Genomic DNA, 25,308 nt, shown 5'->3' with positions numbered 1-25,308 from the left:
AACAGGGGGAACTGAACATGTTATATCCATTTATGCTCTCTGCAAAGCAACCAGACTCTTTTGACAAAAACAGTAAATTTACATTGCACAGGAGTTGCTAGTCTACTGCTGCCTCGATCGGTTAGTTTGTGTTATTGTGTCCAAATCCAAACTAACTCTTTAACTCAAGTATTGTATTGGCACTGGTGTAAAACAAACTAAACAATGCCCAGACATATTTAGGGGGTGACTAGCTGAAAATAATAAAGCATATGAAGAGTTTAATTCCAAAATAAAAGAATAAAAAATAAATCAACTGGTGACAAATTCAAAATATTCAGTTTCATTGTATCCTAAAAATCATGTCTGCAAAACAGTTTTGTCAGAGATAATATACCATCATCTGCATATAAGTGCACTTGGAGACATTGTTTCCTCAAACAAAAGGAAACGTGAAACATGGACCTAGCTGAAGAGGCTTCCTCCTGTCCTTTTTATACACTACCCTTTAAATAAGTATCTGTATATGTGTGTATGTGTTTCCCTTTAGGGGCTGAAAGAGCTGTCACACTGAAGACAGAGATCCCAGGCCCCATGCCTCCACTGATCAGGGAGATGCTGGAGAACCCAGAGGCCTTCGAGGACAGCAGTGATTCAGGGGACAGCGCCGCAGCCGCTCCCCCGGCCATTCAGTCCATCAAACAAGAGGAGAAGGCTGCAGACGAGTCAACCGTTGAGGAGGAAGAAGAGGAAGAAGAGGACGACTACTGGGATGAGGAGAAAGAGCGAGGGGCAGACAGTGACGGTGAGCCGTCTGGGGAGGCGGCGGTGGCAGGCGTGCAAAAGAAAGGTGTGACTGGGAAAACGCAGTGAGAGAGACACGATGATGCTGCTTCCTCCTTCAGATAACTGAGCCCTCGCGGAGGAATATCTCCTCCCAGAAACCTCACAGAATTAGGCTCTTATACGACAACGGTGTTGCATACAGCACACATTTACATTATACTGTACATGTTGACTGAAAGACAAGTGTGTTCAATTAGGTATAGGAAGCAATGAGTGGGAGAAGCAAAAGCACTAAATGTCAATGGGTCGAGGAGAGCAGCGTGAAAAATCACTGTGCCAAAATGAGACTGTCTAAAAGATATTTCAAAAGTTTTTCGTCCACCAAAAGAGGAACATGAGGTGGTGGAAAGAAGAAAATGCACTCCTCCGCTATCTATAAGGGCTATGCTTTGTATAAAATTGATGGTAAAAATACAGTACAACAACAAAACTCTGCGGTGTCAATTTGCCGCAAATGTTTTCTTAGAATTGCTTTTATTACTTTTCAGAGATATGCAACATATTTTTTTATTGTATGGTTTTTCTAAGCATGTACACATTTCTGTTCTGTTTTTATGCCTGTTTTGTGGGACTCTGTGTTGCTTTTTTATGTATATTTTTCCACTCAGTCCTGCTCACATTTGACTGGACATGTGTTTTTTTTCTTAATCTTTTCTTTAATTGTATGCATTTCTGCATCTTTGGACACAGTAGAAAGCAAAAACAAAGATAGGTAAATAGAGCAATAGCTAATGGAGAGCAGGTCATGAGCAGGACTCAATCTCACAATGTGACAAGCACGTGGTATGAATAGATCTGATGAGTAAAACATCTGAAAGAGGATGAGATAAAGACTGTAATTTCAGCTCTAGTGCTTTTGATGCAAATACAACTCCCAACAAATCATGCAAAACATATGCAGCAGCGTTTCTCCATATCTCCACAAAAGTACACACAATCATTTTTTTTTAAATACTTAAACTAAAGAATCTGCAGGGTAGATTTAATGTCATCACACAATCTCAGGTTGATTCCATCAGGGCCATGTCTCACCTGTCAATACAGTATTCTCTCAGAAATGCTCCAAAATCACACCCCCATCTTCAATTTAAAAACCATCTTATGCTAAGGAGTAGGGATTATTTAAAACTGAAGATGTTAATCATGCTGAACTTGCCCTTGGTACAGCTACCAGGTACATGTAAGCCATAATATTTTCATATTGTAAGAGGGAGCAAAGAATCATCCAAACAAACATAACCCTTAAAAGAAGTTTACTTCACAGAAAACCTCAGGTGTGTGTGTGTGTGTGTGTGTGTGTGTGTGTGTGTGTGTGTGTGTGTGTGTGTGTGTGTGTGTGTGTGTGTGTGTGTGTGTGTGTGTGTGTGTGTGTGTGTGTGTGTGTGTGTGTGTGTGTGTGTGTTGTGTGTGTGCGTTTGTGTTTGTGCACGTTTGTGTGTGAGTGTATAACTGAGAGCATTTACCAATACACAGTGATGTTGTAGAGATGTAATGTAGTCCACTGTCATTACTGCCATAATCCACAGTGAGCATTTATACAGAAGTCCAATTACTAGTTTCTTTTAAAAAAATAAACATAAAATAGGTTTTGTAGCAAAAAAAACTTAAAGGTCCCATATTGTAAAAAGTGATATTTTCATGTCTTTTTTTTATTATAAAGCAAGTATCCAAGACACAGAGAAATGCACACAGCCTGCATTAAGAAACTGTGTCTTTAAACGAGCCGTCAGGACTTCTGTACACACTGATGTCACAATTATACTATATATAGGTAGAAAGTGCAACTACAGTGCCATGACAGTCAATCCCCAGCTGCAATGACGGTGCAGAGACGCAGAGATTGCAGGTGAGGAAGACCCAGAAACACTGACTAATCAGAGCAGACTGGACTTTTTCAGGAGGGGTCTTAAAGAGACAGGCGCTAAAACCAGTGTTTCAGACAGAGAGTGAATACAGGTATATTCAGACAGACAGTATGAGAAAAATAATGTGTTTTATGAACATTTAAGCATCTAAACATTTTCTAGTAGAAACCCAAAATGCAAGTATGAACCTGAAAATGAGCATATGGGACCTTTAAAGTTTTTCAACATGAATTCACCCAAAGACTTCTATCAGACAAGAGGACATTGATATCGATGTAAGCTGACCAAAAGAAAAAAAATTACAATCAATTAACTGAGGTAGCAACCATCCAACATAATTAACAACAAAACAAGAGCTTTGCAGTGGGTGACCTGTCCACTGAAGCACAGGAGGATAGATTCAAATAATGTGTGTCCATGTGTGCTGTATCTAATGAGTGATGAAATACATGGATTTTGTAAAATAAATACCTATAATTTGTTTTTCATCGTGACTATAGAGTTTTGTTTTGTTTTTGTTTTTTTACACGAGATGTATACAATTGTTATTATCTGTGTAATGAGGACAGTGTGAGTCTAACTGAACTCTTTAATAGTTGTAAGGGAAAAGATTCTCCATCAGCATGTTGCCCTTCATAGCATGAAACACTGCAGTGCAGCTGCAACATATTTTTGATGTAGTGGAGATAAAAAAGATTATCTGAAAATAGGACTGCATGTTTCTGATAATCATATATGGAGAAATTTGCCGAGAAAGAGAAGATATAGAGAATAGAAGCAGAAAACCGATTGTGTATACAAGTCAAATATCTTTAGCACCAGACATAAGCCATCAAGTTTGCAGAAGTTGATTTAAGTATTAAATAATCAACATTGACGCCATAATGATGTTTTAGCCTTTTGAAGTGTCATTTCTGACTTTCCTATGACTGAGGTAGAAGAGTCATCATCATCTGTCATATACAAACATTCACAGAGAGATGCACACAGTCAATATTTTGCACATCGTCAGCCAATTCCACATACTATGTTGTTTAGTATTTAAATATCACATAACCATGATATTTCGTAATAAAATGTTTTCCTGTTGTTTTTCTTTAACTTCTATTTTTTTTAAACGTGTTCCTTTCCTTGAATTTGAGCTGGTGCAATAGAAAAGCCATGGAAGAGGTCATAAAGGCCTCAGCTCTATATGTAAGCATGTGAGTAACACAAATTTAAAAAATACCAAAGATATTACATCACATTTGGACAAAAACAAAAAACAAAAACAAAACAACCTTAATTCATGAATATTTTATTGAGGTCATTGGTGTGAAATGCATTCACTTTGTATTGTATAATTGAGGAAATTTCATGAAATGACTTTGAAGCTGGAACCATTTTTATCTTTGTTACATTGTGTAGTTTTTTTAACTGATGTCTTTTTATAAACACAATTGTTATAGTGTGCAAATAACTTGTCTTCATGTTCAGGGATTCAGACACCTCATGAGTTTTATTTTAATTGTACTTATACCAAAATAGCTCTTACAAACACACACACACACACACACACACAAACACACACACACACACACACACACACACACACACACACACACACACACGGAAAAACAAAGACTGGGCTGTCCTGTTCTTGTTTTTACATTTAGATTTTTTTTTCTTATTTTTTGTTGTCTTTCTTGTACTTTGATAAAGACGCTTTTTGTTCTCAGACCTCTTATTGTCCAGTTGTCGTCTTCTTTGCCATCACTTTACACAGAAAGTTTTACAAAATACAGACCTTCAGCAATATGTATTTATCATAATATGTTTTATTAAAGAGCTCAGTCTCTCCAACAGAAGCTCAGATCAATAAAACAAAAGTTTCATAAATTAACTTTCATGTTCTTCCAACCTGCCTCTTTGCTCAACAAGCTGCAACATATTTCACACTTGGCTGTAACACACACACACCCACACTTTTGTCAGGGTTTCAGGATTCACACTCACATGCAGAGGTTATGGGCTGAACAAGATGTCTTAAACCCAAACTAATCATGGCATCAACAACACTTTCCTCAAAACAGCTGAAACATATTTTTAATCAGCTAAAAAACTAGAAAATATAATGATTACTAATAGAGTCTATAAAAAAACAAAAGATATTTTAGACAGTTGGAATCTGCATATGAAAGGAGAATTGTATTCATCCTTAAGCAGTTATACAACATTAATACACTTAGGATTTAAAAAATTGTGCCGTTGTCTTTAAATAAAACACTCAAGAGGTAAAAGCTCTGCACTATAAATATGACATTTGTGGAGGCCATTTTCCACACAAACAGCTAAAAGACAACAACAGAATTATCCCAAAGGATTTCTTATGACCCGCATGAACTTCTATCGCAGTGGTAAACAAGCAACTTGCCGTCCATCTTTCTTTTTTGTCACCACATGGGGGAGTTGGCCAGCTCACTGCAGAGAGAAAGAGGATTAAAAGTTTTTACAGAACCTGCTGAGGACAAAAATGAAACAAAAAACAAAGACAAAACTTTTGGTAAAAAACAACAACAATTGAATCCATTATCTCTACTTCTATACATGACATTAATTTATCATTGCTGCGATTTTACTCTATTTATACGTTGTTTTGCCATATTATTTACACTTTTATTTTTATTCTCTAGTGACTCTTTCCATGAGGAAAAAAAGTGCCTGGTGAGGGGAACGACAGCTTTTCTAAAACAGCAACCAGTCGGCCAGGGAGGAGAGTGCGAATGAAGTCATCACATAATATTTTTAGGAGAGGCGATTCCGGACGTGGAGAAGGGGAACAGGGTGTGTACTGCGTGGCTGGTAGAAAGACAGAAGTGTCACCTCAGGACAGGGTCGACGAGTTCTACTAGGATCAGTCGCTTCTCTTCACCAGCTGGGGGCTCACAGTGCTGCCTCATCACATCCTGAGGGAACAGACGTATTTTAATATAACATATAATCAATTTTATTAGCATCTAAATATCTTAAAGGGGATAGGTTCATACTTATTTTGCTTTCACAGTATATATACATGGCACCAGGACCTGCTTTATAATCAAAAAAGACATCTCATTTTTACAATATAGAACCTTTAATATATGTCTCCGATGTATATATCAAGTACAGTATGATCTATAGATAATATAACTTCAATCACATTTCAATAAACTGGCGTGCATGAAGGGCATTTTACAGATGTGGGTTTGTAAAACAAGTCCTAATTACACACAGATAAAAAAAAAAAGCTCATAACTGATCTCATTTGAGTAAAAGTATTTACATAAAAACTTTTTTTGTCTTGTAACAAGACTGTTGGTTAGAAGGTAGCGAAATGAACTAGTCTGCAACCCTGGGCCCGTATTCTCACAACATCTCAAGGCTAAAAGTAGCTCCTAACTTACTGTTTTAGGTATAACTCTTTCAGAAATGGGCGTGTCATACATTTTTGGTCTAAAAATATTTCAAAAAGCTCCTTAACCTGTGAAATGTTTAAAGTAGTCACTAAAAGCAACTCACAAAATATCTTAAAATGTCCTAAAGTGGGAAAGCTGGACAAATATTTTCTCACGCTTCTTTTTGAGTTTTGCAGTTTTTTTCCCAAACTTTCCCTTCAATTCATGCACAAGTTGGGCAAAGAGTTAAAACTATTCTTAAGTCCACTTTGGTGTTTCGTTTGCACCTCACACTATCAGCCATGATACGTTACTACCATGTTGTCATAATCCCGCTAATTGTTAACAAGCTGCCAGACATGTACGAGTTTGACTTAGTAAAAGTTGGTCTCAGCTTTGTGAATAGGTTTTCAATTCAGTTAAATTTAATTTTATTTATAGTGTCAAATCTATAGATTGTATAAAAAAAAATGGACGTAGCCTCTGCATCGAGGTCTCTCAACTTGATCCAATTGTCCTCGCCTATGGGAGTTCCCATCTTGTCAGATTTTGACTCCACCTCATTTCCTCTTACCAAAAAAGGGCATTGATGTGACGTTGGGGGGGAGGGAACTTTAACCTCCAATAAAATAAAAACTAGCCTGGTACAGAATAATTCACCCCCCTCAGTGTTGTCATGGAGATATGAGCTAAACATACAGACTAGAATGTGTTTTGGTACCAGACCTTAAATAGGTTTAAATATGCTGAGAAAACCGGCCTGTTTAATATGGGGGTCAATTTGAAATTGCTCTATTATGAAACCTGCCCCTACTGGACCTTATTGGATCAAGCAGGAAGTCGCTGTGGTTGGGGCTTGGTCAAATCATAAAAATTGAATTAAGGACACTTTCCAAATAAAGTAGGTCTAGACCACACTAGGCTTTTTATGATTTACAGAGACTCAACAATTCCCCCATGAGCAAACAGCAACAGTGGCGATTAAAATCTTCCTTTTAACAGGCTTCATACGACAGACACTTGGCTTTATGGTGGATGGCCATTTGTCTTGAGTGGTTGGGGGAAAGGGAAAGATAGACAGAGAGAAAGGGACCCAGAGATGCTTGGCATCCAAAATAGTGGTTTTAAGAGGGATTCCTTAGCTTTTAGTGCTATTTAGGAGTCCTCGTAGTGGTAAGCTAAAATATTTTGTGAATACATGCTTCGATCTTTGACCTACAGTACAGGGTTTTGGTGGATATTGTGAAATAAACAACAATCGAACTAATCACGTTGATAAAAGACTTACTTGAGAGATGAGAAAGTTTTGTATTGACAGATGTTAAAAATATGTGATTGTCAAGTCAAGTTGTTCTTTATCCAGCAATGTTGAGTATCAAGGAATAATTTAGTTTGACTACCGTAAACCATCTGTGCTTCTCTTTGAATTAACAACTTTGGTGTTTTAGTTTGCAAGTCTTTGTTCAACGTTTCCTCTTTTAAACCTCAGAATAAACATCGCCATGACTTCTTTCTACCAATCAGCTTCACATCTCAGTGTTCAACAAAGGAAGTGGAGCAAAAACTTGCAAGAGGGCAACTAGTCAAATATTTGCCTCCTCGGGTCTGTTAGCTCTGATGCAGGTGGTGTTAAACTTTGTTTGGTTAATGTGTGAATGGGATTGCATACCTGTCTGTCTTCTTTACGTTGGATGTGTGTCTCAGCAGCAAGCATCTCAGCTCCGTCGGCCGGTTCCAGGTGAGTGGACTGGAAAAGAGTCCCACAGATTGATTTGGGGGAAGCTGATGAAGCATCCTCATCGTCCTCGCAGGTAGAGTCAGGAGCTGTTTTAAAACCAACAGAGTCTTCACTTTGGTGTTCATTACAGAGCAGTGCTGTTTACAAAGACAATTTATTACTCACAGATGCATGTGCCGTTTTCCCCATTTGATTTAGTTTCTGGCCCGATCCCCAACCTCTGCTCTAACTGACGGATGTAGTACACCAGGTCCTGCGAGTGTCCATGTTCAAAGACATAGATTTGAGAAAGATTTTAAGAAGACAAGAGATAAAAACTGAGTTAATTAAATTTTTAGTGTTTTTTCAATGTAAACTGTTATAATGGTATTGTTTAAAGTTGGAGTTCATGAAATAATGTTTTAATTGAAGATATAATTATCAACACTATCAACTGTGCTACATGTTGACTGTAAAGTGTGGACATACTCATATCTGTAACTTAAGTTAAAAAAAAATACCACAATACTCCATTACAAGTAGAAAGTAAAAGTAGTTGCATCAAAATATACTTTAATTTCGCAAAAGTACTCATTATGCAGAATGGCCCATTTAAGAATAATATATATTGTATTATTGCATTCTAATTACTAATGTATTCATGTGTACTTCACTAGTAACTTCAATAAATGCAGTAGAGTAAAAAGTGCAATATTTCCCTCTGAAATGTAATGGATTAGTATTGTAACGTAAATGAGAATACTTAAAGGGCCCATATCATGATTATATTTAGGTTCACACTTGTATTTTAAGTTTCTACTGGAACATGTTTACATTTTTTAATATCAAAAAACACTTTTTTTTTCTCACACTGTCTGTCTTAATATACCTGTATTCATGCTCTGTGTGAAACGCTCCGTTTTAGCGCCTGTTTCTTTAAATCTCACTTTTTACCAGGGGGGTGATAGGGGGATGAAAAGAGTGATACTAGTGTGATAAAAAAGTACTGGAGTGATACGTTCTAGTGAATGCTTGATCAGTAGACTATAATAAATAATTAAGTGTATTTTTCTGTATACTGCGCGTGAACCATGGGTCAATATGTTAGTACCGGCAAGAAATAAAAAACTACTTTCACCCCTGCTTTTTACAATATGGGAAATCTGAAATCTCTGATTGACAATCTTATTGATTTGATAAGGGCATCCTGAATCAGTGCACATTTCGCTCCAAACTGCATTGGGCACTTGAGCAAAAGTTAAAAGCAGGTGGAATTAAAACTCTTGATTAAAGGACACATCTCTTAACTTAATCGGCCTGCAAGATGGATGTGGTATAACTGGTGAGGAATCCTTGCCTGTTTGTCCACCTGCTGCTCCTCTCTCTCTTTCTGGACTTTCCTCAGATTGGCCTTCAGCTCCTGCAGCTCTCGCTTGGTGTCACTCAGTTGCACCTATAGGGGGCAGCATGAGTGGCATTATACTCAGACCATCTTAACACCCACACATCTGACCTGGCATGGCCTCTTTCCTGCTGTTGTCGATCACACGCCAGTGAGGAGCAGTGTTTACTCAGTGTTCATGGAAGCTTTTCTATTTGTGCCTATGTGAGTAATAAAATAACTACGCCATGGCTCTGGCGTCATTCTCCGATTTCCAGAATGTAATCTTAGTAACTGATGATGCAGATTTGTAGCACACGAGGAGTTATATTTAGGGCTGAATGTGTTTTTGTGTTGAATAATAGTGACTGGGATGTACTTTCATTTACTTACTCGATTGCAGTCTCTCTCTCGCTCGAGCTCTGCCTCTACTTTCTCCCTCTCCACCCTCTCCTCCTGGAGCCACTCCTCCTTCCTTTGTACCTCACAGCTCAGTTCTTGTAATTTCTTTGTGTCCCCCTGCATTTTTTTTTTTTTAAAGCAAGTTAAACAACAAAGTCAGGAATACATGTAAGTGTGTATGTGCTTTGCTGTATCCTCACTTCTGATGCATGTTTGTAAGTTTCTCTCTCCAGGGCCCAGTTGGCGCGCTCCTCCCTGAGGACCAGGTTTTCTTCAGACAGCAGCAGGGTGAGCTGAGCAACTTGCAGCCGGGCTTGATGTAGCTCAGTGTGGACATGGCCCTGACGGGTGCCAAGCTCTCTCAGCTCCCTACGGAGGCTCTCAGTTACATGCTCGCTGGCCTCCAGACGCTCCTGCAGCCCTCGGATCTCCACCAGAGCAGCCTCATTCTCCACCTGCACAGAGACAAAAGGTAACAGAAAGTGAAAACTTGGCATGATAATACCTCACCATTTCAAGGTCCCATATTGTAAAAAGTAAGATTTTCATGCCACTGTTTATTATGAAGCTGCTATATAAATAATGTGAAAGTCTTACAATGCTGACATGATCACAGCCTATATTCAGAAACTGTGTTTTTAAATGAGCCGTCAGAACTTCTGTATTTTAATGATGTCACAAATATACTACACATAGGTAGAAAGAGCAGCTACAGTGCCGTTACAGTCGGTCCACAGCTGCATTGACGGTGCAGAGATGCAAAGAGTGCAGATGAGGAAGACCTGCAAAACGTTAACTAATCAGAGCAGACTAGGCTTTTTCAGGAGGGAGACTTAAAGAGACAGGTGCTAAAACAAAGCGTTTCAGAAGGAGGACGAATTCAGGTATATTCAGACAGACAGTATGAGAAAAACATTTGTTTTTTAACATTTAAGCATGTAAACATGTTTTAGTAGATACAAGCATGAACCTGAAAAATGAGCATGATATGGGACCTTTTAAGGAATGTTTATACAAAAGAAGAAACATAAATCAATTGCCTGCAGGCACTTTCTCTTTTCTTCATCGTGTTTCATTTGCCCGGATGTCTTCTTTACTCTCTCCTTCAACCTATTGGACAAAAAGCTCATTTTAGGCCTAGGGAAATACATATACCAAGATAAATGTTTAAGCTAGCATATGACCAAACATGTACCTGTCCAATTCCGCGTTTTCTTCTTTCTCCTTGTCTTTCAGGACCTTGATTTCCTCCTCCAGGTCTTTTATTCGCTGTTGGCTCTCAGCTTTTTCAGCCATGAGTTTACTCAGTTCAGATGTCAGATTTTCCTGACTATATTTCACATTCTTTCAATGTTGTAGAGAGAAGGAAAAAAATATTATAGACTATTTTTCTATGTGTGTATTTTTCTATATATCATTAGTTATCAATGATATCAAACTGGTGGAGGTAAAAAATGAGAGGTCTTCCCACAGAAACCTGTTGGCATGAACCGTCTGTACCTTGTGCCTGCCCTCCATCATCTTCAACGTCTCACAGTTGTGTCTCACGTTGTCTCTGAGTTCGGAGATCTCCTCCTTCATTGCTTCTGTTTCACGTTCCCACTCCATCCGTGCTTTGAGGCTGTTCTCTTTCTCATTCTCTGTCTCCTCCTTTGCCAGGTCCAGAGCCTGCTGTATATCCGCTTGTTTTTTTAAGCATTCCTCCAGCCGACTCTATTCACAACATGAGGTCAGAGGAGAGTTATGAATATGAAATGTATATATATTATCATATTAGTTTTTCTACTCCATTGTATTTACAGGACACAGTAGTTGTACTGAAGGGCCTTGTTTTTATTATTACTGGGGAAGTAGCTTATTTGTTTTTTATTTCAACCTGCAGCAGCTGAGCCCTTGGGATGACGAGGAGCAGCTCATCGTCTCCATCTTCGCCTCCGTCCTCCTCATCTCGTTCTTCTTTCAGAGTCTCCAGCTCCTCCAGCGGCTTTGGAGTACAGAAAATGAAGGAGCGACTACGGGCACACACCTTTCCCATCTTATCCACGTATACAAACTGATACTCCACAGGACTGGGGCGGGGCAGGTAGGATGCTGTATCAAGTAGACACATCAAACAACAATACTACATGTGTTTTATTGTTCTTCTTATTATTATTATTATCATAATTATTAATTAATGATGAAAAATATGAATAGTGAAGCACAGCATGCTCTTAAAGGTCCCTTAATATGTTATTCTTTTATTATTATTTTTATCCTACTGTCTGTCTGAGTATATACTTACTATACTATATACAGTCAGCATTTAAGGGTCTTACATATCTGTGCTTTCTGCGTGGGAATGACTGTAGCAGCACTTTCTACCTATATATTGTGCAGTTGTGACATCACAAACGTATTGGAGCCCTGATGGATCGTTTAAATGTGCAGTTTCTGCATACCAGCTGTGTGCATTTCTCTGCGGATTGAGTGTTTTGATGCTCTCACAGTATATACACACTGGAGATCAAAATTGGAGAACAAATTATAAGTACTTGACTTATTCTGATATACTGTTATATTTCTATTGTTCAGAATTTGATATAATATTGGCTGTGCCTATACCACTGCTGCACTAGCATGTTTTTTGACGGACCAAGGCACTTCAACAAAAACTTGTTTTGTGAAAAAAAACAGTGAGCGATTTAGAGAACTGTAACATTGTGTCAGAACAGAAATAAACTGAACTTAAACAATGTCAATGTCATATCTGCTTCATATTCATTCATGCTAGTTGAGGTTATATCTTGTGATACAATGTATATCTCTAGTGTAAGGGAGTGTAAGCTATTGCCACTGATGGTTTAAATGGTCATTTATGTTACATGACCGTAAGACCAGTAAGACCATATGTTGACCGTTTTGCTCACTGTGTTTTTCACAAAGAAAGGTTTTTGGTTATTTGAAAAAACATGCTAGTACAGCAGTGGTATAGCCACAGTAGATATTCTATCAAACTCTGAACATAAAAAAAGAACAGCTTTTCAGAATAAATCAAGTATTTAGAATTTTTTTGCTAGTTTGATTGTGTATATAGCACCTCAACCTGCTTCATAACGAAATGGAAATCTTACTTTTCACAATATGGGACCATTAATTAATCCTCAATGACCAACACAAATGACCTTTGAATCTGTCCCCACTAAGTTCTGCTCATCATTGGTGTTTATGCTGTATTAAGCAGCTTTTGTTCCAAAAGCGACTGAGATTAGTGGTTTAACTGGCTGCTGTGATGGGGCAGTGTACTCCAGTGCATTTATCAAAAATATAAAGAAGATATATAGAATTATCAACTGTGTCATACATTTTTTAAATGGACGAATTCTTACCCTGGAAAAGTACACAGCAGCGGACACTGGTACCTTCAGTGTAACCTTCAGGAACAAGGGCCCATGTATATGTGTGATACTGTTTCACTGAAGAACAGCCCATCTGTAGCATGATAATAAACACATGTAAACCACAAAACCTTAAGAAAACAAACAAACAAACAAACAAAAAAAAACCTAATTTTGCTCTACCTCCAAAATCCCTATCCAGTCACTGCTGCTCCACTGATGTTCAGGGGTCAGACTGTAGTGGCACTCCACTCTGGTTTGGGGAAAGTACAGTTGCCCCACATTTCGAAACACCACCTTGGGCTGTTCATCCATGGTAACAGGAACCTGTGCTGTTCAGGAAGAAAACATGTGAGGATCCAGTGGAACATGAACCTCCAGTTTCAGTCTGGAGGAGAACAGCTGATGAAAGGTGATAGCACCATCAGATCAGGAATGCAGCATGGTCATAACACCGGCCACCTATGGCCATACAATATGTTTACAAACAGCAAGCTCATAAACCTACTGAACACTAGCGTTATGGCATTAAATCTGCAAAACAAAAACAAAAAAACACTGTTGCATTGTATACATGTAAGGATTTTTTTTTCTTAAATGAACACCATCATATAATATTAGCTCATATTATAAATGATCAAAACCTTATTGAAACATAGTTTTTAGAGTTAGATATTGATCATAAAAGACAATCATTAGCCTTTATATTCCAATACTGAAACAATGATGTTTAACATGGCTTCTATTTAACTCAACCTAAACTAATTCAACAATTTGCCTGAGTAAAGTAGTCAATCATTAATTAAAAAAGAATTAATTTAAAAAAAGACAAAATGACGAAACAATTGAGAGCTGTATTCTTGGATTTTTAAATGAATACATTTGTAATGTTTTCTTACCTTATTCTGCTGAGATATTAATGTGATGTCTTTTCTGCTACCTCATGAAGGGTAGAGCTGAGGATAAATGATGAGCAATCCTGTCAGATGCAAGAGTTTCACAACATCTCCTGAACCATGTCGACCCCCCCTCAAGTAAAATGAGCAAAGCTTGATGTCTCATGGGAGATGCAGTTCATGAGTACATAGCTCATCACAAGGCAAAGCAGTGCTGTGGACTTCAACTCCCATTATGGGTTATAGTTCTAAGACACAGGATCTGCTGCTGGTAATTATTGCTCATTGCAATTCTCAGTAGTGGCATTGGAGGGGGTGAAGAAAGGGGAGCACTGTGTTAAAGGTAAACATTTCTCCTCATAACAACTTCAGTGAAATCACTGTCCTGGAATCAGTGAAAGACATGCAAACAGCTGACTGCCCTGTCTGACAACGCACATCCACAATATGAAGAAAACTATTCAATGTGGGATTAATTCATAATGTGGATATTTTCTGAATTTATTTGCAAACTGCTCTGAAATTACATTTCATGGGGTTTTCAACAATGTTTTGTGTAAAACTCTTCTGCCAATTTCATGTTTCAGTGACATGGATACACGTAATAAATAATATTCCCTAAATTTATTCTCAAAGTGTGTGTGATTGTGTAAGAATCGTAGTCCCACTTGTGAACACTTGATGGCAGTGTAGTGGTGTTTTCGGTGAGTTTGGGGGAATCACGTGGTGAGAAAGAACTCTGATGATGATGATCATGATAATGATGATGATGATGATGATGATGATGATTATGATGGCAGACAGTTTAAGAACTAGATATTTACATTAGTGTGTTAACACAGTAAGATAGACTGTTGGTAGGTCAATACTGTGGTTGCTCTGATGTAAAGCTGTCGACCCGATTTCCCCCGTTTCATATATCCAGGTCATTGTGTTTTTTTCATTTCAATGTTATGGAATAAATCACTTTCTCTCACATCTTCTGTCCCATTAACTCTACTGCAGCCCCTCTGAAACCCCTGCCTCTCTAAATGCCGGAGACAAGTCTCCATTCATTTTAAAGGAGCGACACACCTTTCCCATCTTATCCACATATACAAACTGATACTAATTATTAATGATGAAAAAAATGAATAGTGAAGCACAACATGCTCTTAAAGGTCCCTTATTATGTTATTCTTAGGTACAAAAAAACACATCCTCCTACTGTCTGTCTGAGTATATACTTGGTCTAAAACGGTCAGCATTTAAGGGTCTTCCATATCTGTGCTTTCTGCGTGGGAATGACTGTAGCAGCACTTTCTACCTATATATTGTACAGTTGTGACATCACAAACGTATTGGAGTCCTGATGGATCGTTTAAAGGCACAGTTTCTGCATACCAGCTGTGTGCATTTCTCTGCGGATTGAGTGTTTTGATGCTCTCACAGTATATACACACTGGAGATCAAAATTGGAGAACAAATTGTAAATACTTGACTTAAACAATGTCAATGTCATATCTGCTTCATAATCATTCATGCTAGTTGAGGTTATATCTTGTGATACAATGTATATCTCTAGTGTAAGGGAGTGTAAGCTATTGCCACTGATGGTTTAAATGGTCATTTATGTTACATGACCGTAAGACCAGTAAGACCATATGTTGACTGTTTTGCTCACTGTGTTTTTCACAAAGAAAGGTTTTTGGTTATTTGAAAAAACATGCTAGTACAGCAGTGGTATAGCCACAGTAGATATTCTATCAAACTCTGAACATCAAAAAAGAACAGCTTTTCAGAATAAATCAAGTATTTAGAATTTTTTCGCTAATTTGATGTGTATATAGCACCTCAACCTGCTTCATAACACATTCAATAAAGGATGGAAATGGAAATCTTACTTTTCACAATATGGGACCATTAATTAATCCTCAATGACCAACACAAATGACCTTTGAATCTGTCCCCACTAAGTTCTGCTCAGCATTGGTGTTTATGCTGTATTAAGCAGCTTTTGTTCCAAAAGCGACTGAAATTAGTATATATTCCTGCACCAAATTTCTCATGACTGTCAAGAGTCCTTTCCTGGGGCGGCCAGTGGCAGAGTGGTCGGAGTCCCATGTAAAGAGGCTGAAGGTCCTCGGGGCCGCGGCCGCGGATTCGACTCCAACCTGTGGCTCTTTGCTGCATGCCCCCCCTCGCCATGAAACAGGAAGTTGCTCTAACTTTTACATACATTGTCCAAAATGCACCAAGTTTTCCAGAAATGATGGGAGTCCAAGCTTGAAGACAAACACATGCCAGTAGTGACCAACAGCCACAGTACCACCTACTGGTAAAGGGAAGTCAGCCTAATACTCAATGTGCATTCTGCAATTGATGCAGAGCAAGCGTGGTTAGTACGCGCTCTCTAGTGCCACACAGCGGACGTGGAAGCGCTAAAACAGTTGCGACAGATCGGCCACGACCCTGCACCCTCTGCTCGGCATCCCGCAGTCGCGGAGAAGCGCAAACGCCCCACCAGAGTCCGGCCAGCTACCCCGAAATGCGGTGGGTGAGAGGGCCCGTTTATCGCTGCTCGCAGATTTAATCCCATATTATTTTTCTTATAATTTTATTTTCACTCTGATATTTCATTATCAACACACACAGTTGTGTATTTTAATTGGCATTTGTTTGTTTTATGTCAAAATTAAAAACCTAATAAAGTTTGAGTCATAAAAAAAGTGTGCCTCCGTTCTATTCAAGTGTCCCAGTAAGCTATGACATTGAGCCCAATACCAGGACCCTGACACTGAAGCACATAAGTTGTATTATTTACACTTGTGACATGATTATTTCACTTTTTTCTGGCTCCGCCAACAGGTGAACATTCCCACTTGTCCAACACTTCAGTTTACAACAGGATACTGCTAAATCTGCTTTCCGATTAGCTTACTTATACTACCATGATAACGTGCTAAATATAAGCCTTAGTTGTCAGTAATAGAATGGAAATACTTTATTGATCCCCAGGGGGAATAAGCCTTAATTTTTGAAGCACCAGAGGCATTATTCTTTATTGATTTGAACAGCGAGTCAGAACAGAGTGCTCAGTCCAGAAATACAAAATGAGTGTGTAAACAAATAAAATACATTATCAAAAAACAACATTTAAAAAGACATTCTTAAAAGAATCTTAGGAATAGTTTTGTACAGTGGTCCAGCATGAACAATAGTCATAGCTACATATTTACTAAATAGTTTTTTTTCATATCAGAATATTTCTGAACTCTGTGGCACCTTTATGGATTATTCTTTTGGAACAGACAACATACAAGACCGTGTTCATGTATGGAGAAAAGTTATGACAATTATTCGATTTGATACATTAATACATTTCGAAAGTAAATTATGATGTGTATATTCACAGCAATGCATTTTGATATTTTATATTGTCATGTTTAGTGGTCATTTTGTGTCCCAATAGGCCTCGTCCTTAGCTAATCCATGTTGGGACAGGCTGTAAAGCCTTTAGTAAGGCTGAATTTAAAGTTTACAAACATTTATTTTAAGTATAAGGCTCCCTCCCTGCTTAGCTGTGGTCTAAAGAATATTATTGAATGCAATTACCTGGCAAGAACTCTTAAACACGTAAACACCCTGAGCTGACACTTTGACTCTACAATTGCAGTCAGTACTTGCGGCTGTGGCTCAGGAGGAAGAGCGGACGTCTACCACTTGGAAAGGCAAGATACTGAACCCCAAATTGCTGTGTGTGAATGTTTATCTGATGTGGCACCTTGTGTGACAGCCTCGGCCACCAGTGTATGAATGTAGTGTTAAGCACTTTGAGAGGTGGCTAAGACGAGAAGAGCCCTTTATAAATGCAGGCAGTCCTTTTAGCACAGCAAATATATTAAGAGCAAAAGACTAACAATAGAAGAAAGAAAGTATGCAGTTGCTGAACAGATCTGTTAAGAGCAGTAGTGATGGCAGACGTGGAAGGCGTTGGTTCATGGCGAGCTCTCCTTGGAGTAGCTCAGATGCAGAATGAGCCGTGAGGAGAAATGTCAGCCCGTGCTTTTGAACTGTACATTGAACCATTGATCAAATCACACATACATTGAGTCTCTTCATGAGCCTGATCCACTGTCTGAGTGAGCAAGCTCCATGCTGCCACTGATGAGGCACAAGTCAGAGAAGGTTGATTAGCTCACTTGTTGCTCAGCAACGACAAGATACCAAGTTCTGCCAGCTTGGCTCTGGCTACTTCCTCCCAGCCCTTATTGGCTAGTGGGTTCCTGGGCGACGGATGCATGATGCCATCGACTCGCACGTTGACACCTGCTGCTGACAGAGCTCGCCGCGCCCGCTGCTCTGCCACCCTTCCAACCCCGATCACCATGGAGACGCCCAGCGCCTCCACTGCCTGGCAAAGCGCAATGTCACACAGGGCCAGGAGGGCCTCCCGCTCACCTGCAGGCAGCTCTGGGGGGGTTAAATTCTTCCCACTGGCACCGATGAAAATGAGCGGACACAGATTGTGCACAAAGCAGTGCTGGAAGAACAGCGCTGGTTCACCACACAGCTTCCTGAAGAAGCCCCAGAAGCGTGCGCCACTCACTTCTTTCTGAGTGCAGGCGAGTCCTGTGATCCGCCGCTTTGGATGCTCGTCGGGAGGGTGACCGACCTCCCCTGTGATCTTCAGCCAGTCAACAACTGACCTAATTTCACCAAAGGGGACCTGGGCAGAGAATCATTTCGGATTTTTTTCAAGACATCATCTACTGGAGTAAATCACATTAATTTAAACAAGTGAGGCATGTTTGTTTTAGGTAACCAGCACACAAACATTTCATGAGGAAAACTGGGGAATGGTTCTAAATGGGTTTATAAGTGATAAAACATGCAGGAATAAGACACATTCATTTAAACGCACAATCCTGCCGAGGTATAAACTGATATTCTTTATCATCACCATGATATCAGCTTACGCACTCAACACATCAGGAAAGACACTCAGGGATTTATTTTTAGTTAGGCTAGTTATAAGAAAGTATCAGTAGAAAATTGCACTTTAAAATCATCCTTTTTTAATACTGCGGTTTTTGTTCAGTTCAGTGTTCATCTTGTTTAATAAAAAAAAAACGTTGGAAATAACTTCCTTTTTGTTTAATTCAACAAGCAATTTGTTGTATTTCGGCAGTATCCTTAGAAAGGAAAGACTGGGTAGACTTTAATATTTGTTTATTTATCGCAAGTAGGCCTAAGATAATAGTAATACATTTTCTTTCTTTCTTTAAGACATGGATGGTGCCCATTGATACATAAAAATGCAAGATTATAGCCAGTAGCTAACTCCCTAATCTTTTGTGCCTTTGCCGATATTACCCTACCTTAGGAGGTTAAACTGCTCGCAGCATACAAGGCTTTCACACAAAAAATGAAAATGTGACTTATCAACACTAAAAGATAAGCCTGTTTGGATGTTTTGAGGTTAAGATAAAATGTTATGTTGTGATGTTGTATTTTGTCTTAATTGTATAGTAAGTGTTTGCACATGTATTTTGTGTTATATTGTACATGTGTTGTGTGCTTTTTTTCTTCTGGCTAATTCTGTTTTTTTTAACATGTCTAATCATGTGTTTTAGGAAATTGCACTGACCCTTTTATATAAATAAATACTACTATTAGGCCTATATTACTATATTCAACAAAGTTATCACATATCGCATATTTTACTCTTATAGTACAGCCCTAATACTATGACTGGTAGTTAAAACTGATAAGACAAGATCCACCTGCTTTAATACCCCTAATTTGAGTTGATCTTTAGTGGCGCATATTTATAACTAAATTGCAATAAATCACATCACAAACCAACACGTGATGATTATGGGTCTTTCAGAGAATCTGCTGCTTTGCCAGGTTTATTTAAAATGCATTATGCATTTTCAGATTAATATTACTGCTGTTTGGCTTCAATGAGTTATGATAAAATACACAGAACAAAATGAAAACTCACGCTTCCTTGCAAGGAGCTGCACTCCCAGAATAAGGGTTGTTATTGTTGTTGTTCGGTTTACCTTCCGCACTCAGACACTCGTGCTTTACTGCAGCTATCTGCCCTTGTGTGCTGTAGATGTAGTTTAACTTGCTAAATGAAAGAAAATGCATCTAAATGATGTGCTCACCCCGGTCTGTGCCATACCGAAAGGTCCTGGATTCATTCCTAAAAACAGGATCCTCTGTCCGCCCCGACAGTACTTCTGCACGTAGCAGCGGTGGGTGTCCCAGGCGTACTCCAGCGGGTTGTAGATGTACCGGACCGGCCCGCTGAAGGTGAGCCCTCGGAGATGGGCGTTCAGCTCCAGTTCAACCTGCAGGAACCTGGAGGAGGAGGGGGTCGAGTTGACCTCCGGTACCGGTTTAGGTCCCTGCTCCTCCTTTGAGTCACACAAAGGCGGCTCCCCCTTCTCCTCATCTCCACAACCGAGTCTACCCTGGTCACCTGAACATGAACTGTCATCTAACATTTTCAACTGGACGCGTATGAAACGAGTGCCCGTCTGTCAGATAAAATCGTAGCATTAACGCTAAAGTTGTGACACTGAAAGTGGACTGTATCGGGTGCTTTTGTTGACGGACGGACCGGGTATTTCTTCCTCTCTTCCTGAGAGCTCGTCCTCTGGCTGTATTAAAAGCGGTTGCCGCCGCCTACAGCAACACTGGTGCCATCGCAGCAAAGACACAGACACCTGAGAAATAAAAAAGGGAAAGCCTTGAATTAAAAGGTTTTTGTCAAGCCCCCCACCACTATAGACATATAAACTTAGACGCATCGACTGTTGAGGAACGTGCCTAAAACGCCGCCATCTTGGAACAGGGCTAGCAGAGGCAGCGGTGCATCAACACACGAAAGAAAGAATAACTCCTCAATCTCTAAGTAGAATTATTCACTGAATTTTGGACAAATTTACAATCGTATTGATATGTTAAAAACGTAAGACATGTAGCTATGATACAGGGTGCTTAGGTATTTTAAAAATGCTGGTTTTACTACCCAAATACAAATTATACTTAATGTTATCAGCAGAGGAGCTGGAGACATTTGTGAGGGTAGCAGACATAGAGACAACATATCCTATGGCTAAAATAATAATACAATTAATAATAATAATAATAATATCAATAATATTTATTATCAACAGCAATAATAATAATATGATGCTGATGATGATGATGATGACGATATAACAATACCAATAATAATAATATTTATAATAATTTAATGATAATAGAATAGACATACTTCATTGATCCCAAGCTGGGAAATTGCAGTGTAAGAGCAGCATTACACACAGAAACATCAAAACAGTAATATAAAAATACAATACAAAAATATATCTAAAACATGTATAAATAAGCGGTCTAGTTCCAGTTCAAATGTAAACATATAATAATATAAGGTGCAGTAGAAAGATTATGTATAAAAAAAAACATATGGTGCTTGAGATATTATTGTTCTAAACATAATAGCAATAATGATAATATATACTATAATACAAAAATAACAGATTCACAACTTGAAGAAAATAATCAATGCAACGTTTAAAGATTACCTCTGACCTCTGGGTCCTCAGTGTTATTTCCTGTACCGTTCATGATAGACGGTCTAACCATAACATGGACCCCATAGACACGGAAATTGAACCTCCGGCTTTTTCCGTTCGCCCAGCGGTATCCTCTCAGGGTATTCTGCTCGGTCAGCATTTGCAGACGCTGCAAGGAATCCTTGGGAGTCTGATACTAACATCATCGACAGCGAATTAGTTGGTATTAATCAGTTTCCCACTGTATCACTTGACACACCGTTGGTGGTTAATGGTCTCAGTGGTGAGGAACTTGCACAGATATCTGCAGAGACAATTCCTATGACAGCTTTTCACATTATGCCGTCCGCTAATGCTCCCGTGGTTCTTGGTCTCCCCTGGCTTATTGCTCACAACCCTGTTATTGACTAGGTAACAGGCAGGGTTTTGAGTTGGAGCAGTAGTTGTCACTCTTCCTGCCCTCGTTCGGCTCCTCCTAGGTGCCCAGACCCTCATTGCCTGAACCTCCAGATTTGTCCTCCGTGCCACCAGTTTAGCATGACTTGCCGAGGTGTTTAGCAAGGCTAAGGCGTTATCCCTGCCACCTCACCGTCCCTATGATTGTCCCATTGAATTGTTACCCGGGTCAACTTTTCCTACCAGTCGTCTTTTTAAACTTGTCAGGACACGAACGTGAGTCCATGGAGATGAACATTAACGACTCACTTAAATCCGGGATCATTCGTCCTTCTTCCTCACCCCTGGGAGCGGGTTTTTTCTTTGTGGCCAAGAAGGACAAGTCGCTACGCCCCTGTATTGATTACAGCGGCCTTAACAACATTACTGTTAAGAATAAGTATCCCCTGCCGTTGATTAATTCCGTGTTCGAACCGCTGCATGGTGCAACTGTCTTCTCCAAAATAGATCTCCGCAATGCGTACCATTTAGTTAGAGTCAAGAGTTATGGACGCTTTCACCTGGGAGATCGAGAATACGGTGAGACAACCAGAGAACCATGACCAAGGATACCCGGGAGTTTGTCCTGGCCTGCACCGTCTGCGCTCAGGGCAAGGCCTCTCATCGTCCTCCAGCTGGCCTTCTCCATCCTCTTCCCAAACCCGGTCGTCCTTGGTCTCACATCGCATTGGATTTGGTCACTGGACTTCCTCTGTCCCAAGGTAATGACACTATTGTGACCATTGTTGACCGGTTCTCCAAAATGGTTCACTTTGTTTCCCTGCCTAAACTGCCGTCTGCCATGGAGACGGCATTCCTCTTGGTGGACCATGTTTTTCGACTCCATGGGATCCCTTTGGACATCGTTTTGGACCAGAGTCCCTAGTTCACTCACCGTGTCTGGAGAGCTTTCTGTCAGGCTTTGGGAGCTAGGGTCAGTTTGTCATCGGGCTACCACCTGGGCCAACCAGGATTTGGAGGTCGCTCTTGGCTGTGTTTGTGCTCGCAACCCCTCGTCGTCTCAGCTGTCCTGGGTGGAATACTCCCACAACTCCCTCACCTGCTCTGCTAGAGGTATGTCACCCTTCAAGGCTTCATTGGGTTACTTGCCTCCTCTCTTTCCGGCCCAGGAGTCCGAGATTGCTGTGCCCTCAGTCCAACATCATCTTCGGAGGGTTCGTCGGATTTGGATCCATGTCCTGTCAGGCCGTTCCCTCTTCCTTTTGTGTTGGTTTGTCTCCCTCTGTCTGTCTTTCCCTTCATGTGTCGTTCCCCTCTGTTTGTCTGGTAGGTGTGGTTCCGCCCAGCTGTGGCTGATTCCCAATCACTGGTGGCAGCATAAAGAGCCGGATGTGGGACACATTCGGCGCCAGACCGTTGTTCTCATTTACGTGGTAACTTCTTGTCCGTTGGCTCCCATTTATCGTTTGATTGTATTTTCACTCCGTGTTGGTTTGTTAATTAATTATTGTTTACTTGTTCTTTTCCTTTGTAGTTTCCTGAGATCCAGTTCCCTTGGCCACATGCCCGACTGTTCTAATGTCACCCGCCCCTGTTACCCTCGACCGTCTTGTCATCCTTCGTAGTATAGTTTTTTCCTTGTAATTGAATCCCTTTTTTTTTGTTATTAAATATTTGTTTAGTACCCTACTCTGTGTCCTTGTCTGCATTTGGGTCCGGTTCCTCAGTGTTATTTCCTGTACCGTTCATGACACTGGGAAAGATGAGCTGAGCCAAAGCCTCGCTCCAATCTGTGTGTTTTTACGCGGCCATAGAATGTTTCTCTTCATTTATTCGACAGCAAAACAACAATCTGCTTCTGTTTAACCATCAGCATCATTTCATTTGAATTAATGCCCATTTGGTGTTGTTCATTATAGCCGTTCAATTCAACACAGTCTGACACAGCGCTGTGAAAGTGTCACAGTTCTAAATATGTACTTTCTACACATCATCAAATAAAGATACGAACAAAACACATTTGTGTTATGACAATATAATACTTTTAATAAAATGTCCATATGAGAAATCACATCACTCACATTCACCCGCTGCTGTTTATCAGGGTGATGTATTATTTCCCCACGTACAGTGCAATTAAAAAGAATAAATAGTCCAAGAATGGACTGGGAAAATGTATTTTGTAGTTTGCCTTTATTGTTAGGAGGGGAGCACTATGTAAAAAAACATGTATACAACAAATGTATGTCTGTGGATGCATTTTAGGAGCGAGTGACCCTGTTCCAACATGGCCGCCCGGTGGGCATGCAGCTCTAGTAGACGACAGCAGTCGATAGGCGTCTATGTTTATATGTCTATGCCCACCACAGTCACTTCCTGGTTGATACAACCCGGCTGTTAAGAAGTGACGTAACACCTTTTCAAATATGATTTCCAGGTCCAAGCCTTGTAATTTCGTAACGATTTTGAGTCTATCCAGATTATCAATAATAAGAAATATAATTATACCACAGATAAGTAACATGACTTTTTAAAAGATTTATAACAGTATATCCCGCGTCTTAATTTAAGTTCTTTACAGGTATCTATTTTACTTTATTTATTGTCTTCTTTTTCTCTATGCCTTTGTATCTTATTAAGTATTCTTATGTAATGTCATTATAATTGAATGTGTGCCATACTGTTCTGTTTGTAGCATCTTTGTTCAAATTGCAAATAAAGAATAAAAAGAAATTAAAAAAGGGTCCAAGCCTTGTATTTCTACAAATTTGCAGTGCTGTTTTCCTCGTTATCTGAACAGATTTGAGTTTTTTAAAAAACAACATAATTATCATTTTACCTCTTTCTTATCGATGAAAAAGGTGTTTAACCGACGTAAGGGGTGATCGTAATTGTTCACGTGTTCAGCCGCCGTGTCTGTTTTGTTTCAATGTTGTGTTTGGACCTGGAAAGGATGTTACGTCAGACTGAACAGCCGGATTAGGAAGTGCCAAAAATTGCAGTTCGTCAAGTGGCCAGTTTGCATAATAGAGCAATTTCTCATAGAAGAGAGTAACACATGAGGCTGGGCCCCCATCCCGGTGAAAACAAACTCGGCTTTGACTGGTGATAAATACAAACCCCGCCGTAATCTGTCCCGATTTCGCCTATTTTACGTTAACCGGCCTGGAAACCTCCTGCAATCACTAACGTTAGTCAGGCAGACAGCCATAATATATTGCAGAGCGATGATCGACGTTATATGGAAAGAATCAAAGAGTTAGGGGATGTTTGTCCATACAGTTTACCGAAGGAGAAAGTGGGCAAACGAGTGCCACTCATGGGCACAGAATGGTGAGTGGGGGCGCACAGAGAGTGCTTCTGTATAGGGTCCAGAGTCTGGTGCTACACCCTTGGGTCTGACCAAAATGTAACTGTCCCCTGGATACAAAGATGTCCTGGTTTTAATAAAGCAAACTC

At 39.7% G+C, this 25,308-nt stretch overlaps 3 protein-coding genes across 7 annotated transcripts in view; 1 reads left to right on the top strand and 2 right to left on the bottom strand.

Annotated features, from left to right (window-relative positions):
• The window catches only part of LOC310965445 (retinoic acid receptor gamma-A-like), a 43,322-nt gene extending 39,026 nt beyond the window's left edge, over positions 1–4,296 (top strand). For all 3 annotated transcript variants that reach the window (XM_083939050.1, XM_083939048.1, XM_083939049.1), the window contains one exon: positions 530–4,296. In XM_083939050.1, the coding sequence (XP_083795176.1) occupies positions 530–852 (323 nt within the window). In that variant the 3' untranslated portion in view covers positions 853–4,296. The remainder of the gene's footprint in view (positions 1–529) is intronic.
• Positions 4,297–4,524: 228 nt separating this feature from the next.
• On the bottom strand, positions 4,525–13,937 carry LOC310965444 (calcium-binding and coiled-coil domain-containing protein 1-like). Of its 3 annotated transcripts, none has more exons than XM_083939045.1 (14): positions 13,880–13,937; positions 13,164–13,312; positions 12,972–13,074; positions 11,480–11,694; positions 11,104–11,316; positions 10,799–10,947; positions 10,644–10,713; positions 9,804–10,058; positions 9,595–9,720; positions 9,178–9,273; positions 8,007–8,094; positions 7,773–7,927; positions 5,553–5,635; positions 4,525–5,150 (listed from the first exon to the last, which is right to left on the bottom strand). In XM_083939045.1, exons 2-14 carry the CDS (start codon positions 13,293–13,295, stop codon positions 5,123–5,125), a joined length of 1,713 nt encoding a protein of 570 aa, XP_083795171.1. In that variant the 5' UTR covers positions 13,296–13,312; positions 13,880–13,937; the 3' UTR covers positions 4,525–5,122. The 3 variants fall into 3 exon arrangements, with proteins under 3 accessions (XP_083795171.1, XP_083795172.1, XP_083795173.1); XM_083939046.1 differs by having other exon boundaries at positions 13,164–13,307; positions 13,880–13,928; XM_083939047.1 differs by lacking the exons at positions 10,644–10,713; positions 10,799–10,947.
• A 3,139-nt stretch (positions 13,938–17,076) lies between these two features.
• On the bottom strand, positions 17,077–20,376 carry LOC310965852 (single-strand selective monofunctional uracil DNA glycosylase-like; the record flags this gene model as incomplete). Its single annotated transcript, XM_083939605.1, has 2 exons — positions 17,077–18,584; positions 20,035–20,376. 2 exons carry the CDS (start codon positions 20,374–20,376, stop codon positions 18,054–18,056), a joined length of 873 nt encoding a protein of 290 aa, XP_083795731.1. The 3' UTR covers positions 17,077–18,053.
• Between the last annotated feature and the right edge of the window lie 4,932 nt (positions 20,377–25,308).

The sequence above is a fragment of the Echiichthys vipera genome (genome assembly GCF_963691815.1).
Source record: "Echiichthys vipera genome assembly, chromosome: X".
Classification (NCBI taxonomy): Eukaryota; Metazoa; Chordata; class Actinopteri; order Perciformes; family Trachinidae; genus Echiichthys; species Echiichthys vipera.
This window is presented reverse-complemented; position numbering and strand designations above follow the sequence as displayed.

Bases quoted from the DNA above. Each gene is read 5' to 3' on its own strand.
- LOC310965444 (XM_083939045.1), bottom strand. From the start codon at position 13,295: ATGGATGAACAGCCCAAGGTGGTGTTTCGAAATGTGGGGCAACTGTAC. The intron at 11,695-12,971 runs GTAAGAATTCGT...TACTTGATACAG, and splicing joins CTGCTGTGTACTTTTCCAGG to CATCCTACCTGCCCCGCCCC. The intron at 9,274-9,594 runs GTAAGTAAATGA...TGCCCCCTATAG, and splicing joins GAGAGAGAGACTGCAATCGA to GTGCAACTGAGTGACACCAA.